Raw genomic sequence first — 16,647 nt, forward strand, 5'->3', positions numbered from 1 at the left:
TTGCTGTGCTAGTTTTATTATCTCAGTTATTACAGGTAAGTGGAAAACACCGCGTAGAAGGCCAGAGCGAGGGCTGTCCCGATACCATTTACAAGGTGATACTACCCCAATTTGCACCCAGCTTTGCTGATAACCCCGACGTTTTCACCTGTGCTCTCCCAGCACAGGGCACAGCAGGCTTCCTCCCCTTTCTCAGTGGAACGGCTGCCACTCCACCGTTTCAAAAGCAGGAGGGTGAATTGTCCCAGCAGGGGAGGAGATGCCCGAGGAGGAAGGAAAGGGAGAAGTTTACCTCAAAGTAGCAGGGAGTTCTGATGGGAGCACCTGGAAGGGACAGGGCTGCGCCAAGAGAAGGAAGCAAGTCCAGCAAGTGAAACCCTTAACAACGTAAGCACCACGCGTGAGGGAACCTGGCTATGTGTCACTGCAGCTTAGGAACATGCTCCAAGTGTCCTGGTCCTTCTCACAGGGGTCGTTAAGCAGCAGCAAGGTACACACATGCCTTGGAGACTAGTGCAGCTAGAGATGTGCATTGAGTTTGCCTGGATTTCACTCCTGTTCGTGTCCCAAGCAAACCCAGTAGTGTAGAGCAGAGGTAGGACAGTGGAGAGGGAAAGGATTTCATGTCACCAGAGAAGGGAACAGGCTGATCTCTCGGAGGACTAAGGCCACGCTCTGCTCCAGCACACTCGGACCCGGCCTTACATCCTAGCAACAAAAGCTGGATCCTTTGAGCACTCCTTTGAGTTACGCCCTACTAGAACAGAAGCACAGATCTTGCTGGACAAGCTGTCCTCTGGTACCCACTTCCACACCGGCACCATCAGCGTGTTTCATCACCCAGTTCAAGGAGTACGGACTGAAGCCCCATCCGTCTTCCAGCTAAACAGGCTCCGTGGTGTTCTCCAAGCAGGAAGCAGAGCCGAGGCCTGCGCACTTGTGTCTCCAGTGACAGCTGAAATTTGACACGTCATCTCAGATGTTGAGGAAAGGTAGTGGAGAGTTTCTTGCAGGACAGCCACTCTGGAGAGGACCCAGCAGACAGCTGCCTACTAGTGAACAGTTCTCTCCTTCTGTCTCTGGTAATCTGGAAGGGAAAGAGAAAGCAAGGCTGAAAGGGCAGGAGAGGTGGCTGTCGATGGTGAGGGGGAATTAGCTAAGATGAGCTGGTTTTAAAATAGCACATTTGCATCCCAGCCATTGTTTCAAGTTATTTTAGGGCATGTAGAACAAAAGTTTGTTTTGAAGTTCTCCCTTCCCTTGCTCCTTATTTTGCTTCACTTTCATTTAAGGATCAGTTTACATTTTATGAAGAATCCTTGTCTGGCTTCCCTTGACCTTCCTCCCTCCTTCCCCCCAGTGTCTCTGGGCATTATGGGTTCAGCAACCAAGAGTTAAAAATTTGGTAAATTTTTTCCCCCCTTGACAATATTTAAACATCCTTAGAGACAGACCTCGGGTAGACGGGCAAGGATGCATAGCAGTCTGCTTCCCTGGGAGAAATGCTGCTAGGTGAGCAGACTCGGAGCTAGCAGGCACTTACTGTAGGGGAAGTAACGCACTCGCATGGTGATTTCACGGGCTGTCTTCAGGATCTCCACAGCCTGAAAACGGAAAGAGTTGATCAGTGACCAGACAGGGCTGAGGATAGGAAAGAGCAGTGCATCAGTTATGTGGTGCCACTGGCTGAGAGGCAGAGAGATGGGGTTTGCACCGATTCCCTTTGACCTGCTGGGGAAACAAAAGCATGCTAGGGAGCAGGAGTGCTCACCTTGCTGTGCTCGATGTCCTGGAAATCCACGTCGTTCACAGACAGCACCTGGTCCCCTTCCTGCAGCCCAGCTCTGTGCGCGTCCGAGTCGGGGATCACCTGTGAAGGGCAGCGCAGAGGCAGCAGCATTGGCTCTGTGCACGGTCAGCACCGCAGGTCCCTTCCCGTGTGGGAGAGGCAGCCTGGCCCCCGGGACCCTTCCGAGTGCCCGTGCAGTGCGTTCACAAGGGGCAGGGGGGCCTGGAGAGAAAAGGGACTGCAGCACCCCAACAGCACGGGCTGGGCAGAGGTGAGGCAGTGGCTCAGGGCTGTCTGATTGCTACCTGGCGAGCTCCAGATTACAGCTCTGAGCCCGGGGACGCGCACAGGGCGTGTGACGGTGCCCGCACACACCCAGCCGGCCCTGCAGCACCCAGGGGACCTGACAGGGCTCAGGGAAGGGCGGACACACCTTAGAGATGAAGATGCCCAGCTGCGAGGCCTTTCCTCCACGGATGTTGAAGCCCAGCTGCAAGAGAAGGCATGTTAGCCACGGGACACAGCCCCCAGGGAGAAATGCTCCCTGCTGTGTGTCAGGGCAGGGCACGCACAGCCGCTGTTTGATTTCCGTGTCCATCTCCCCCCCCCCCCCCGAGACCCCAGGGGGGGCCGTGAGGAGGACGGGGGGGTCCCGGCGGTGCCCTACCTGCGCCCCGGGCGGCTTCTTGAGGACGACGGTGCGGGGCAGGAACTGCGTGAGCTCGTTGTTGTAGTCGGGGTGGTACAGCCGCTGCGAGGGAGAAGAGGGAGAGGAGAGACGAGAGGAGAGGAGAGGCGGGCGCTGAGGCGACGGGGCCGGCAGCAGCCCCCCGGTTGCCCCCCCCGTCCCCCCGTCCCGTCCCCACCTCGTGCGGCGGCACCCAGGCGGGCGGGCTCTCGTAGGGCGGCAGGAACACCACCGGGAAGTCGTCGTAGGGCAGCCGGGCCTCCATGGCTCCCTTCTCCGCCCCTCTCCGCCCCGCCGTGACGCGCCGTGACGCGCCGCCATGCCGTTGGCCGCCCCGCCGCGCCGCGCCGGTTTGAACGCAACGGCCCCGGCCGCCGCCATCTCAGCGGGGCCGGCGCCCTCCCGCCTGGGCTCCGCCATCCCGGGCCGCTCCCCGCCTCGCCTCGCCGAGATGGTGCGGGAGGAGGAGAAGGGCATCCCCGTGCGGGTGGCGCTGCGCTGCCGGCCCCTGGTGCCGAAGGAGACGAGCGAGGGCTGCCAGAGCTGCCTGTCCTTCGTGCCCGGCGAGCCGCAGGTGGTGGTGGGCAGCGACAAGGCCTTCACGTACGACTACGTGTTCGACCCGGCCGTGGAGCAGGAGGAGGTCTTCAACACCGCCGTCGCCCCCCTCATACGGGGCATCTTCAAAGGTCGGTGCCAGCCGGAGCCGGGAGGAGGCCCCGTGTGGTGCTCCGTCCTCATAAAGCGTCTCTTGGGGCTCTAAAGAAGCTAAAAGGTCAAGGCTAAAAGATCCAGGATCTAAGGGATCCAGGAGCTAGGCTAAAAGATCCAGGATCTAAAACATCCAGGATCTAAGCTAAAAGATCCATCCAGAAGCCAGGCTAAAAGATTCAGGTTCTAAAAGATCCAGAGGCTGATCTAAAAGATCCAGAAGCTAGGCTAAAAAATCCAAGAAATAAAAGGTCCAGGAGTTAAGCTAAAAGGTCCAGAAACTAGAGCAAAACGCCCAATCTTGCCTGTATGCAGCCACCTGAACTCCGTACTGCCATCAACATGACCTGTCTGTGCTCACTGGATTATTTTTGTAACTGAATACATATTTTTATAAAGCAAGAGGATTTCATTAAGAATAATGTTGTGATTTAATAAGCATCCTGTACCAGCAGCTGTTACTGTTGCTGGAGTGCAGCTGGAATGACAGAAAATTTACATTGTGTTTCTCTGATTGCTCTGTTGCTTTACTACAGTTAGTCTGCCCAAAAAAAAAAAACAAAACGCAACTGGAATACTAATTTTATCTATGTTTTTTATTTTTTATTTCTTTTTCCTTGATGTTGCTGACTGTGACCAGTGTATAAAGGTTGTATAAACTGCCAGTGAGTGATAGTGCTTGTTTGGAAGGCTGCTTTTCCTGGAATGCTGCTTTGCTTCTCAGTTTCTTCTGGTTTCTCTTTGGCTCTCTGATTTGGGTGTTCTTTGTTCCCCTAGGGTATAATGCTACCGTCCTAGCCTATGGACAGACAGGATCTGGAAAGACGTATTCTATGGGAGGTGCCTACACTGCCAGTCAAGAGCACGAGCCAAGCGTGGGGGTCATTCCTCGCGTAATCAAGCTGCTATTTCAGGAGAAGGAGCAGAGGCAGGACTGGGAATTTGTCCTCAAAGTCTCCTATTTGGAGGTAAACATTGTTTTGGTTTTCAAACTGTTACAAGCTTATAAGCTGCAGGTAAAGTGAGCTTTAATGAGGCCACCTCCTTCAAGTAATAGGTACTTAGGAAATCAAAACCTAAGACTATATAAAGTCTTGTCAGAAACAGGATTCTGGGTCCTAGGCATCTTTCTCTAAAGGTAAGATGGGTACGGCATCATGTGAAATTATCCCTGATTTCAGGGTAGTTGCACATCATTTTTATGCGAGTTGTTCTCTTGAAAAGTTGCTGAATCTGAACTGCTGTTTTGATGCTTTCAGATCTACAATGAGGATATTCTAGACCTGCTCTGCCCATCAAGGGAACGGTCTTCTCAAATCAGTATACGGGAAGATCCTAAAGAAGGCATAAAGGTCTGTTAGAAAGGGGTCGATAAGGGGGCAATATTGCTGGGGACAAATGTTTCGGTGAAACGACTGTCAGTCTACTTGAGCACTGCTTTATATTTGTACGGATGAAATCACAAAAACCGCTCCTTCCTCTCAAAATTGAGCTATCGATGATCTTTAAGTTTACTCCAAGTGTAACACTAATAGGGTTAGACACTCATGACAAAGTCACTTGAAAGTCATAATCTGACTTTTTGTTTGAAGGCTAATTTAGGTGAATACCTGAAAACGTTGTAATTCAGGTTCCTTCATCAAACTTCAAACCCTGTTGCAATTTTACTTGCTAAAGTCATGTGCAACAAAGGGATCCTGACAGAAGCTGTTCAAATGCTAAAGTTACTTTCTTAGCAATTTCCTATAGATGCATGTTTATAGTGTAGAGCAGGAAAAAACCTTGTGCTACTGCATGCTCTGTGTTCTTGATTTGTAGTTAAACCTATGTCCATCAGTTATGCTTCATTCATGTAGTTTGTTTGTAGTGGTGGGGAGGCTGTTGGTTGTCATACCCAGCAGGTAAGTGTACAAGACACCTGGAGCTTTGATCTGTCAGTATTTTGTGTGATCTTGTGCTGCTCACTGTCATCGCTAAAGAGCAGTGATGCAGCTCCTCCGTGAAGTGAGACTGTTGCTTCTGAGTGCGTGTGTACACAGACTTCACTTTGCTGTCGGCTAAGGCAGGAGATAACTTTCCTGATGTAGAAAGTCAAGAGTGAAGAAGAAGAGAATAAATGATTCTTTCTTCCTGGATGTAGATTGTAGGATTGACAGAAAGAAATGTCGCCTGTGCACAAGATACTGTATCCTGCCTAGAGCAAGGGAACAATTCCAGAACGGTGGCTTCCACGGCAATGAACTCCCAGTCTTCCCGGTCCCATGCCATCTTCACCATTTGCATCGATCAGAAAAAGAAAAATGACAAGTAAGTGCTGCCACAGCTGCTCCTTGCAGCTGTCAGAGTCAGACTTGCTCAGGATTTCATTCTCTTGGATTAATGCAGCTGAGCTACTCTTGACGCACTACCTTTATTTAGTGGTTTCTGATACCAGGTATTCTTTGAGAACTGGAGCTCAGCTGTAGTAACCACTAGACTGTTCCTTTCCTAACTTTGTATTTATTTGAGAGAGTAAAATAGTCTGTTTCTGCCATAGGAACAGCAGTTTTCACTCCAAGCTACACCTGGTTGATCTTGCCGGCTCTGAGAGACAAAAGAAGACCAAGGCTGAGGGAGACCGACTAAAAGAAGGTCTGTAGGAAAAGGACTGGTATAGCTTGAGTTTTCTTTTGAGTTCATAAATCAAGAAAAGCCATGTGGTTCTTTAATATTTAAAATTAGCACTTTTTTTAATTAAAAAAAACTTGTTTTGTAAAAAGGGCAGGAACTGACCAATTCCTAGCCACTGAAGTAGCTCTACTCACTGTCATCTGTTTGTGTGCAGGTATCAACATTAACAGAGGTCTCCTCTGCCTGGGAAATGTAATTAGTGCTCTAGGTGATGAAAATAAAAAGGGTGGTTTTGTCCCCTACAGAGACTCAAAGTTAACAAGACTGCTGCAAGGTAAGAGACGGATCATGGCAAAGCCTAAATCTACCGATGCATTTTAAAAAACTATCAAAAAACCTAACAGCCATACAACTAGAGCCCAAAGTGGGAACTGCTGTTGACAGTGATTGCGTTTGTTGGTTTGATTCCTGTTCTCACTGTTGCTAGACCTCTTCTGTACTCTTCTTTTTAGGTTACAAATGCTTTGAGACAGGGACTCTTGAGTCTTGCTCTTTCACAGTTACTCTGTGATGGGAGGAAACATGATAAATTCAGTGCAGTTCTTCTGGTGGGGAGAAGGAGGATGAGAATTTTAAATCTGGAAGCAGCAGAGATCTGTTGTTATGTCCTGTTTAAAACTACTTACTGGAGTTTTATCACTGCCAAAATGAAACTCATGCTGTCTGTGCCTTCAGTGTGCACTTCAAATATTGGTGTGTTTTTTTTTTTTCCTCTTAATTTCTTCATGGTGCTTGTTTTTAATAGTTGCTATGGTCTTTTAATACATATTATTCAAGACAACCTATAATATGGTGTAGCTAGAATAATGCAATTTACTGGGAATTTTTGGATAGTTGAGTGATTTTGTACAAAAAGATAGGCTTTTCCAGTATTTTTATATCAGAAAATATCTAATGCAAGGAAAGTGAATTATGCAGAGCTGGATGTGGGGTCTTCTTCTCTGGCTGAAAGCTTTAAGTAGCCAATATGCGTTAGTGTGAAACCGGAGGATAAGATGCTGTGCAGCTTGATGATCTGAACAAATGTGCTAGTCAGTGCTTCTTTGGATTGGAGATCAGTGTGAATTGTGATGTCTGGATATCCATGGAGGTCTTGAGTAATGCTGTGTGGGAGAAGGGAGGGGAAAAACCTGGAAGAACTATACTAGAAATTACTTATAGAAATTACAATAGTTACCAAAATTATTCAACAGGACAACAATATCCCTGGAGCATCCAATGTGAAAACGTTGCTGCTCAGAGTTGAGGTAACTTTGGGACTCTGGTATTCAGAAAATGCTCCTGAGACCAAACTATACATAGATATAATCTAGCTGTAGCACAGAGATGTCCTATGCTGCCTTAAGTATCTTAATAGTGATGTCTGGCTAATTATTTTTGCTCTCTGTCAGAGCACTGACGGTGTCCTGTTTTCCTTCTCAGATTCTCTGGGTGGTAACAGCCACACTCTCATGATTGCCTGTGTTAGCCCAGCAGATTCCAATCTAGAAGAAACTCTGAATACTCTGCGTTACGCTGACAGGGCAAGAAAAATAAAAAACAAACCAATTGTCAACGTTGATCCCCAGGCGGCTGAGTTGCATCACCTAAAGCAGCAGGTACTGGACGCTTTCTTCATGTGGTAAGACCAGATTTAGCCTTGTGGTAATCAGCTCAGTGAACACCAAGCAAAGATACAGGACACCTACACAAAATACGGGGAAATATCCACTATGTGTTTCTCCATCTCTTGAGATGACTGTGTAAGTGCTGGACAGGGAATACGTGAATGCTTCTTGTAATTCTACAGCAACCGTTCCCTGTTACAGAAAAATCATATCGTTAGTGTGATTTACATTGGCCTTCCACTGGACAAAACATTGCTTGCCTGTTAGCCTACAGGCAAAGATAGAAATACAGTGATGGTTGCCGTGCTGCCTTCACCTGCCTACATGCAGCGGAGTGGGAAGTGAAGAGCAGCTTGCGGTCAGCTTTGGAGGAGATAAGTTGCATAAACTGGAATTGGTTAAATCCAAAGCTAGAAGCGCTAGAGGGCTTATCTACTAGAGATAGCTAAACCAGGCTCTCTGCGCTTACTTGGCAGCAAGTATATGATACAGCTGTCTTTGCTCTCCATAGGAACAGTCCATAGTCTGGTTTGAAATTGAGCCAGTAAAGTGGTTTTGATTTTGCATGTGAGCATTTGCTAGAGTTTAGTGAACACTTATTAATGTACTGTGAACTCAAATCCTGCATTCAAGTAGCTTAGGAAGGTGAAGGATCCGACTCTGTCTCACATGAAATGCAGCAACAGAGCATTGGTCCAGCAGTGTGAGACCTTTCCTTTGACTCAGTGAGTTCTCTGGCACGCCGCACAGAATGGAATGTTAGCTGCCGGCAGGTGACTTAGCATGCTGAGCACGCTGTGACCTGAGTGCTCTTGGTGAAGAGAAGGTCGTTTTTTTTGTTGTTGTTTGTTTGTTTGTTTGTTTGTTTTTTTGTGAACAAATTACTTCAGATACAGTAGAGACATGATCCCTTCCCACAGGAAGCAGTAAATAAATAGTAGCAGTAAATAAAATCTTGGAGCAGGTGACTCATTAAGACTAAGGTTCTGAATTGTGTTCTTTCAGCCATCTAGTTACTGTATGAGACAAACGTACGAGCAGTAATTGTTTGTGTTTATAGGTACAACAGCTACAGGTGTTGCTGCTGCAGGCCCATGGAGGGACCCTCCCAGTGTCTATCAAGTAAGCTTTGTAGATTATTCTCAATGTAGCTAATAGCCATCACACACCAGCAAAGGCTTTAGATCTCTTTTGCTCCAGATAGTACTGTAGAGTGAGGATAGAGCAAAATTATTGCTTTCTAAGAGGTTCTCAAGATTTTTTTCTCCTTCTGTACATTTCGTTTTACTAATTGAAATTCCATGCATGTATGGGTCATGTAGTTTTGTAGCAAACCCCTTAGGATTGCAGAAATCAATTGTAGGAAATAATTAGAATTCATTGCCTAGTTCCTTTTTTAAGTATGTGTTTCTCAATCTTTCCATCCCTCCTTTCTTTCTCACCCTTCTACCTCTAAATATTTGGCACCTCTAACTATTTGGCACCTCTATGTCCATCGATCTTAAAAGAACAAAGCAAATGGAAGAGTTTGAACTGTGTGGATGTTGTCTAAGGTTGTTTCAAAATCCATGTTAATGCAGTTTACAGGCTTAGCATTGGTTAAACAGCATTTTTAAAAAGGGGTCTGTTTTCTTTTCTTGCAAGTGTCTTCTTTCAGTATACTGTATTCTTCAGAGATTTTCAATTCAGATTAGACTTCCTCCAGTCTTTCTATTCATCAGCTACAACCTATATATACTGTAAGTTATTTAGGAAACTTGGAGGTAATTTCAATGCTATTACAAACCTCTGAAGTCATGCTCACAAGCAAACTGGTCCTTGATATTTCAGTAGTATGGCACCTTCAGAGAATCTGCAGTCCCTGATGGAGAAGAACCAGTCACTAATGGAGGAGAATGAAAAGCTGAGCAGAGGGCTGAGTGAAGCTGCTGGTCAGACAGCACAGATGTTGGAAAGGATCATTCTGGTAAGGCTCAATTACCTGAGAGGAGCCGTAAGTTGCATGACTTTCCCTCTTAGCTGAGGATTGATAGCAGCTCTTGTACTAATGGCATGCTAAGAGTGTATATTCCTGCCAAAACTGGTGTTAGGACTTCCAAACTAGTGGAAGAAATTGTGGAAGACATTTTGGCGCATTGATTTGCAACAGGCTGACAGCATGTCTTTTGCTACAAATAAATTAGCTGTCTCTTACTTTTATCTGATGCTTCCTATAATTCAGTATAATTCTGGCTTCTCTTAGACAGAACAAGAAAATGAGAAGATGAATGCCAAACTAGAGCAACTTCAGCAACATGCTGTGTAAGTCTGTTTCCATACCCTACTTGTGCTGAGGAAATGCCTTTCAGCATTAAATGTTCTTGTTGGGATAAACTAGATACTGTCTACCTCCGTTTGTACAACCAGAACTCATTTGTATGTTCTGTGGGGAAGTTTATTTTATTGTCACGTGTGACACAAACCTGCCACACAAGACTCACGGACTTATTCCTACGTCTGCATTGCAGATGCAAGCTTGATCTCCAGAAGCTGGTAGAGACCGTGGAAGATGAGGAACTAAAAGAAAATGTAGAGGTGATTCGCAATCTGCAGGAAGTGTTGGTTCAGTTGCAGGTAAAACTGAATTTGAGGAGATAAGAGTGTGTGCCAAATGAGTTTACTAATGGAATTCAGTGCTCTTATGCTGATGTGCTGAGCAGTGGATTTCACTCAGCAGAAGCCTTCTTTAAGGAGCCCAGGAATTAGAAGTATTAAGTGACTCTTAACATCCACTTCCAAACAAGCTGCACTTTTAATGCAACAGAAAGGCTACTTGTGGCTGCACGTGTTGGTGGGATGGCAGGGGGATCGAGGGAGAGAAGAGTCTCCATAAAATAATCTGATGGTTGGAAAGTAGTGTGGATTTACAATCCAAAGAGTGGAAGCTGAGTTAGAAACTTGGTAGTTTTAACGAGCAACCCTAATTACAGAAACATGGAATTGTTGCATAGAAGTTACCAAATCTTTGTCTGATTGGGAACTTCTCTGTTCCACCTCACTAGACGTTTCCCCCCCCGTCCCCAGATTCCTAACTCTTATGAGGAGCTGGCTGCCAATGCTGGAGTCTGGAGAAGACTAGAAAGAATGTCTTGTCCAGGCAGTCTGGGAGGAGTCTGTTCACTGTACAAAGGAAGTCAATGATATCCTCTTTTCAGGGACAGCTTTCTGGACAGAGAATAACCTATGTTGTCATTATAGACCAACAGGCTGCTATTAACTTCATATTTTCTACCTTTATACCAATATATTTTTTTCATATATAGAGTGAAAGCGCTGCCACAGTGGAAGCTGTTGCAGAGATGGCAAGCTCTGAACAGGATGCTATAACTGTAAGTGAAGGGAGTCCTTAGTCTGCAGTGCAAACCCAACCAGGGCATGTCTTTATCCCATTACTCCTCTTTTATTTATGTCTATGCTGTTTTTTTTTAATTCAAGTGACTGGTAAATAATACATCACATTTGTATGTGCTGCTTTTCTACACCCTTGTTTGCTCAGTTAGTTCAAGATCAAAAACCTGTGCTCATTTCTGAATCTCTTTTTTTTTTTTAATGTAAAAATTAATCCGAAGTGTTCTGCGGAAACTAATCACATAGTCAAAGAGCTTTAGACTGGCCTCTGCAGCTCATTGCTGTGTCTCCTACAGAAAGCAGAAATGGGACAGGATACCAAGAGGTCTTCAGATGACTTCAGCACGCAACATGCCCTCCGTCAAGCACAGATGTCCAAAGAGCTGATTGAACTGAATAAAGCCCTGGCTCTGAAAGAAGCACTTGCCAAAAAAATGACACAGAACGATAGTCAGTTGGAGCCTATTCAGTCCCAGTACCAGGTAAACTCTTACAGATCCTTACAAGAGCTATTTCTTGAAGTTTCTTTTTCCCCAATTCATGGATTCACTTTATGTTGAGGAAGGGAGAAGATCTGTCCTTTCACGAGCATGTTGTTGGGTCTTTTTCCTTAAGTTATGGTCACTGCCCCTTTGGGCATGGGTGAGAAGTTGACTACAGGTGTCAGCAGAGAATGAGGAGAAACCATGTCTGATTATCTACATATTGTCCTACCAGCTGAAGATGGTCTGTTCCCTGAAATAAGTTATTGGCCATTGCCTGTTCTTTGTGAAATGGGTTTCTCAACTTTTTACTCAGAGATTTACTTGGCCACACTGAGCCAAAATGCAGGTACTTCATTGTTAAATTTCATAGTGCAGCCAGCTGATCTGGCTTCGCTTATTCACCGGTTGTGATGGGATCTCTCATCTCTCAAATTGTTTGTTTGTAACATTTCATTTAGATTAAAATGGTTCTATGGACTGTGATTTCAGTGTATTGAGGACTAACCCTTTTGACACGTGCTGTTTTTAAAAAATGTTTTACAACCTCTTGGAAAGAAACATGGTTCTGTAAGGTCTTCTGTCTTAAAGCTTTGTCTCTGAGGTCGGGGTTTTGAGGTTTTTCCTGTGAGGCTTACTACTCCTGTCCTTTCTAGACTAACATCAAGGATTTGGAATTAGAAGTCAGCAATTTGCAAAAAGAAAAGGAGGAGCTGATCCTTGCTCTGCACATGGCAAAGAAGGATGTCAACCAAGCCAAGTAAGACTGACTACACAAGCTGCATGGCTTATAGCACTGAAAATTGTGTTAATGCGCCTGAAAAAATTCACTGTCTTGGCCTTACTTCAGCTATGTGGAAAAGCTCTTATTTTGGTGTAAGCACAGGATTAAGAACAGTGCACCACTGATCCATGGTAGTGTGACATACCAGGGAATACTTGTATAGACTGTAGATGTCTTTGGTAGAGTGTGCTCTGAGGCTTTGAAGGAGTTGGTGCTTAACTTTAAAAGAATAATTGGTGTTGGAAACTTACCTTAAACTAACATTAAAATCTGTGTTTGTTATTAGAGTTCAGAGAAGCAGCTACACAGTTCTTGCATACACGTTAAAAAGCAAGCAAAACAAACAAAGAAAAAAACACAAATGTATGTATCAGGGGAGTTATCCTGCCCACCATTCTTTTCTGTGGAATTGAAAAGAAGGTCTTTATAATTCAGTTGTGAGGTGGGAAACTGGAGAGGTAGATAGAATATGAAGAAAAAACGGATTCGTCTAATGTGGACAACTCAGGCCCTTGGTGCCCTAGCATCTCTTCTGGTAGCACTGTAGTGATCTTTTTGTTGTGAGTCCTGACTGTGAACAGTACTGGTTTTTGTAACAAGACGAGGGGTCAGCACAAGATTTTTCTGTGCTTCAACTTCTTAGTGCTGAGTCACTTGTAAGTAACTGGCCTTTTGTCCGAGACATTCTTAGTTTACAGAAGACCGTTCCCCCGGCACCTGGCAAGTAGTCTTTGAACCGTGAGGTATGGTAGGCATTCTGGGCCTAATCTTCCCTTTCACATGCCATGCGAGTTGTATGAATTGCAAAGAAGCCTGAAAGGATCAGTGGGAAAGATGATACAGAATGGCTTCCTTTTTCATAAGGTATCTCTGAAGTTGGAGAACGCTTGTTTGAGAGTAACAGTAATTAGGGGCCTGTTCTCAAAGTGTGGTTTCTTTACAGGCTGAGCGAACGGCGTCGGAAAAGACTTCAGGAGTTGGAAGGGCAAATTAATGAGCTGAAGAAAAAGCTGAATGAACAATCAAAGCTCTTAAAGCTGAAGGAATCTACGGAACGCACTGTCTCCAAACTGAACCAGGAGATCAGGGTAACTAACCCTAGCAGTTCTCAGGCTTACCCCAGTGTAGCCAAAGTAGTTTCCAGGCAGAAGATATTCACAATTTCTGTTTATTATGCTGAGGACACCAGTCTTTTGGTGAGAGGCTTTTGGCTACGTGACCGTCATTGCTAGTGTGATGCAGTAGGCAGATGATTACTGTGACTTGGAGGAAAAGAAGTCTGAAGTGTCTTCTGACTGTCCTGATAATTTGTTGCCTTTGTCAAGTCACTTCACTTTGAGTCCCATGAGTGCATCATGCGTATGTGTGTTTTCCTTTTTAGTGCTTTGCAAGCATCCTTAGGCATATACTCCAAGGGGGCAGCATATTGTGGTACTTCCTGTCCACCACCACCCCTTACACCCATGTCCACAAACCCACAGCAGGGAAATGTAGGTCGAAACTACCCAGGGTCAAAGCATTGGACAATTTTTCCAGCCATTTCTATATTCCAGGAAATGAAAACCCAAAGGGTACAGTTGATGCGCCAGATGAAGGATGATGCTGAAAAATTTAGGCAGTGGAAACAACAGAAGGACAAGGAAGTGATCCAGCTGAAAGAACGGGTGAGCAAACAATAAGCCCCCAAACAGTACCTCCCTCTTCAGAGTGAAACAAATCATTAATGTCTTTGCTGCAAGGCTTTGTTTAATTTGCAAGCATCTGGGAAAACATCTGGGGAACGCTTTGAAGATAACAAAACGTTAGCTCATACGGTTACCACCTTTCGCCACTTGTAAAAGGACTTGCTTATGTCTGGAGCACTTATAACTATCGATAGTCATCATCATTCAACTCTAAAGTAGAAGCCAAAAATATTTAATATTTTTAAGAATTTTAAGTTGTAGGGTTGGGTCACAAAATGGGAGGTATTCAAAAAGGAATACTGAATCTCCAGGTAAACAGTGAGTTAATTAAATAAACAGTGAGTTAATTAAATACATCTGGCTTGTAGCATTCATGTGTAATGTCGAACATACACCTGTACATCTTGATTTCTGATCTCACAGGAATTCTTGCTGTAAAAATCCTACTCTCCAATATTTTGGGATGCTACATTTTAAGCTCATGATTTGTAGTCTCTTACAACCTTTCTAAACCTTTTTTGGTGGAGCCTCTTCTCTAGTCATTTTAAGCCTAAGAGCCAGTTGTTCCCAATGGCACTGCATGGCTTAAGCTTGTAATGATCAGTGAAATCATTGTCACGAAGCTCTTATTGTTCTGTAATGCATCTCTTTTGTTTCAAGAAGTGTGAAACTGGCCATAGGTATTAAGGTGTGACACGTAATTTTCCATCCGACATGTTTCTATGCAGGATCGCAAGAGGCAGTACGAGCTACTAAAGCTTGAACGAGACTTTCAGAAGCAGGCCAATGTCCTTCGGCGCAAAACAGAAGAGGTAGGGAGTCAATACCTGCTGCAAACTCCTGACCAGTTCCTAAATGTCTGCAAAATGTGGTTGGAGGTTGCAATCTGAATACCTCATGTTTTCAGTCAATAGATATTGGGTGAAGTAACTACCGTACCATTTTTTGCGTAAACTATCTTGCAGGCTGCAGCTGCTAACAAGCGCCTAAAAGATGCTTTGCAGAAACAACGGGAGGCTGCGGATAAACGGAAGGAGAGTCAAAATCGGGGAATGGAAGGAGTTGCTGCACGAGTAAAGGTGTGTAACAACTTTCTGTGCATCCCAATAAGCAGTAGGCAAACTTAGCTTTGTTAACTCATGAGGTGCTGCTGGGGTTGATGGCTGGAGAGCAAGGGGTTGGAACGTGGAGTTACTTATTAAGGGAAGCAACTTAATTATGCAGTTCAGCTGTGAAGGCATTTCAGAGAAGGAGCCGGTCCTTCAGCTGAGACCGCGGTGAACCACTGTACTGTTTTTCCTGCAGGGCTGGCTGGCAAATGAAGTAGAGGTTCTCGTTAGTACTGAAGAGGCTCGACGGCACCTTGCAGACCTTCTGGAGGACAGAAAGATTTTGGCACAGGAGCTCCTTCAGCTTAAAGAGAAAAAAGACTCTGGGGAAAACCCACCTCCAAAGCTCCGGGTAAGAGGGAAATGCCTTGTTACCTGTCCCACATCGACGATTGCTTGGCAAGTACTGTACCTTACTCTTACTCCTTTTTGACCCCTTCCCTCAGAAGGGAGGTAGTGATGGTTCCTTTTCTGGAAGAAAGGATTTAATGTTTTTGCTGTACTGTGACATGTCAGGGAAGAGCTGCTTAAGTAACTTGTTACTTAATGCAATGAATCTGATGGATGTGAGTGGGTCACAGCTGTTATCAAAGACTATTGGGAAGGAACAATGGGATTTAAACTGAAGAAATACTTGAAGGCTTTTCTAATACTACTACTACTTTTTGCTGAAATGCCTATAAACGAAAGATTGGCTCACATGCATTGCTTCAGATATTGCTGACTTCTGTCTATTGCTGTAATTCTGTAGAGGCGCACCTACTCCATCACAGATTTGCAGGCATCAGAGGCAGACCTTTCTCTATCAAAGCAGATAGAAAGCCTGGAAACTGAGATGGAGCTCAGGTAAGATATTACTATAAAGCTGATTTGCAGAGCTTGCACCTTAAACTGTTGGCTTTTTTTAACCTTGTCTTTATCTGTAGCTGTACTGTGAAACAGAAGAGAAATTGAAATAATTCATTCAATGACAATGAAAATTATAAAATAAGACCATATGGTTTTCCTGGTTTTATTTATTTATTTTTAATGCAGGGATTTAAGGACACAACTCAGTCACTAAAATTGTTTTATTCTTAGCTGTTTACAAGCATTTGTGAGTGAGGGAAACACCTCTTTTAACTGGAGGCGTGGAGGGGAGGAGAGACTGATGTAGTGTGACAGCTGGAGTCTACATTTCTAAGCAGTCACAGTATTAACTTGAACTATTTTGTCTAATATTCTGATAACAAAAGTTTTAGCCCAAGTTCTCTCCTGTGTTGTGACTTCAAATATGTGTATCCTTCCAAAGGAGTGCCCAGATAGCAGACCTACAGCAGAAACTGTTAGATGCAGACAATGGAGATCGCGTGAAACAGCGTTGGGACAATATTGCAACAATTCTTGAGGCTAAATGTGCTTTGAAGTATCTCCTTGCAGAGGTAAACTGAGTCTACCTATTTTAAAACTTTAATTTTTAGTAATGAAGTCTGCTTAGCCAGGAATAAAAGAAGTGAATAATAGGCTGACAGCAGAGATGATGAATTCAAGTGAAGTGTTTTTCTGAATGAGGTTTATTTCCCTCACGACTGCTGATTAAAATATTCTTCTCTACTGCAGATCGTTTTGGGGAGTGAAATTGGAAAAGATCAGGGAAGAGGGAAACAGCATAGACATGGGTCTGGAGGTGCCAGTTAAAGCTCTGCTTGCAGAATGCTTACATGATAAGAGTAAAAGGCAAGAGAGAAATTTCAGA

At 44.7% G+C, this 16,647-nt stretch overlaps 2 protein-coding genes across 5 annotated transcripts in view; one reads left to right on the top strand and one right to left on the bottom strand.

Annotated features, from left to right (window-relative positions):
• Positions 1-2,794, bottom strand: PDZD11 (PDZ domain containing 11). Its single transcript, XM_040572765.1, has 6 exons — positions 2,656-2,794; positions 2,457-2,540; positions 2,223-2,279; positions 1,772-1,870; positions 1,544-1,604; positions 1-1,087 (listed from the first exon to the last, which is right to left on the bottom strand). Exons 1-6 carry the CDS (start codon positions 2,740-2,742, stop codon positions 1,053-1,055), a joined length of 423 nt encoding a protein of 140 aa, XP_040428699.1. The 5' UTR covers positions 2,743-2,794; the 3' UTR covers positions 1-1,052.
• The window catches only part of KIF4A (kinesin family member 4A), a 24,690-nt gene continuing 10,699 nt past the window's right edge, over positions 2,657-16,647 (top strand). For 3 of the 4 annotated variants that reach the window (XM_040572750.1, XM_040572751.1, XM_040572753.1), the window contains exons 1-21: positions 2,657-3,166; positions 3,966-4,156; positions 4,448-4,540; positions 5,329-5,495; positions 5,725-5,819; positions 6,013-6,132; positions 7,281-7,456; positions 8,526-8,587; positions 9,296-9,431; positions 9,708-9,766; positions 9,973-10,078; positions 10,768-10,833; positions 11,149-11,334; positions 11,991-12,094; positions 13,062-13,206; positions 13,672-13,782; positions 14,532-14,615; positions 14,769-14,882; positions 15,109-15,264; positions 15,664-15,758; positions 16,204-16,333. In XM_040572750.1, coding sequence (XP_040428684.1) covers positions 2,797-3,166; positions 3,966-4,156; positions 4,448-4,540; positions 5,329-5,495; positions 5,725-5,819; positions 6,013-6,132; positions 7,281-7,456; positions 8,526-8,587; positions 9,296-9,431; positions 9,708-9,766; positions 9,973-10,078; positions 10,768-10,833; positions 11,149-11,334; positions 11,991-12,094; positions 13,062-13,206; positions 13,672-13,782; positions 14,532-14,615; positions 14,769-14,882; positions 15,109-15,264; positions 15,664-15,758; positions 16,204-16,333 — 2,766 coding nt within the window. In that variant the 5' untranslated portion in view covers positions 2,657-2,796. The remainder of the gene's footprint in view (positions 3,167-3,965; positions 4,157-4,447; positions 4,541-5,328; positions 5,496-5,724; positions 5,820-6,012; positions 6,133-7,280; positions 7,457-8,525; positions 8,588-9,295; positions 9,432-9,707; positions 9,767-9,972; positions 10,079-10,767; positions 10,834-11,148; positions 11,335-11,990; positions 12,095-13,061; positions 13,207-13,671; positions 13,783-14,531; positions 14,616-14,768; positions 14,883-15,108; positions 15,265-15,663; positions 15,759-16,203; positions 16,334-16,647) is intronic. The other variant, XM_040572752.1, reaches the window with a different exon arrangement.

Source organism: Cygnus olor, chromosome 13, assembly GCF_009769625.2.
Source record: "Cygnus olor isolate bCygOlo1 chromosome 13, bCygOlo1.pri.v2, whole genome shotgun sequence".
NCBI lineage: Eukaryota > Metazoa > Chordata > Aves > Anseriformes > Anatidae > Cygnus > Cygnus olor.

Coding starts and splice junctions, on each gene's coding strand:
- PDZD11 (XM_040572765.1), bottom strand. CDS start 2,742: ATGGAGGCCCGGCTGCCCTACGACGACTTCCCGGTGGTGTTCCTGCCG. Junction 2,280..2,456: donor AGAAGCCGCCCGGGGCGCAG/GTAGGGCACCGC, acceptor CTTCTCTTGCAG/CTGGGCTTCAACATCCGTGG. Junction 1,871..2,222: donor TGGGCATCTTCATCTCTAAG/GTGTGTCCGCCC, acceptor TGCCCTTCACAG/GTGATCCCCGACTCGGACGC.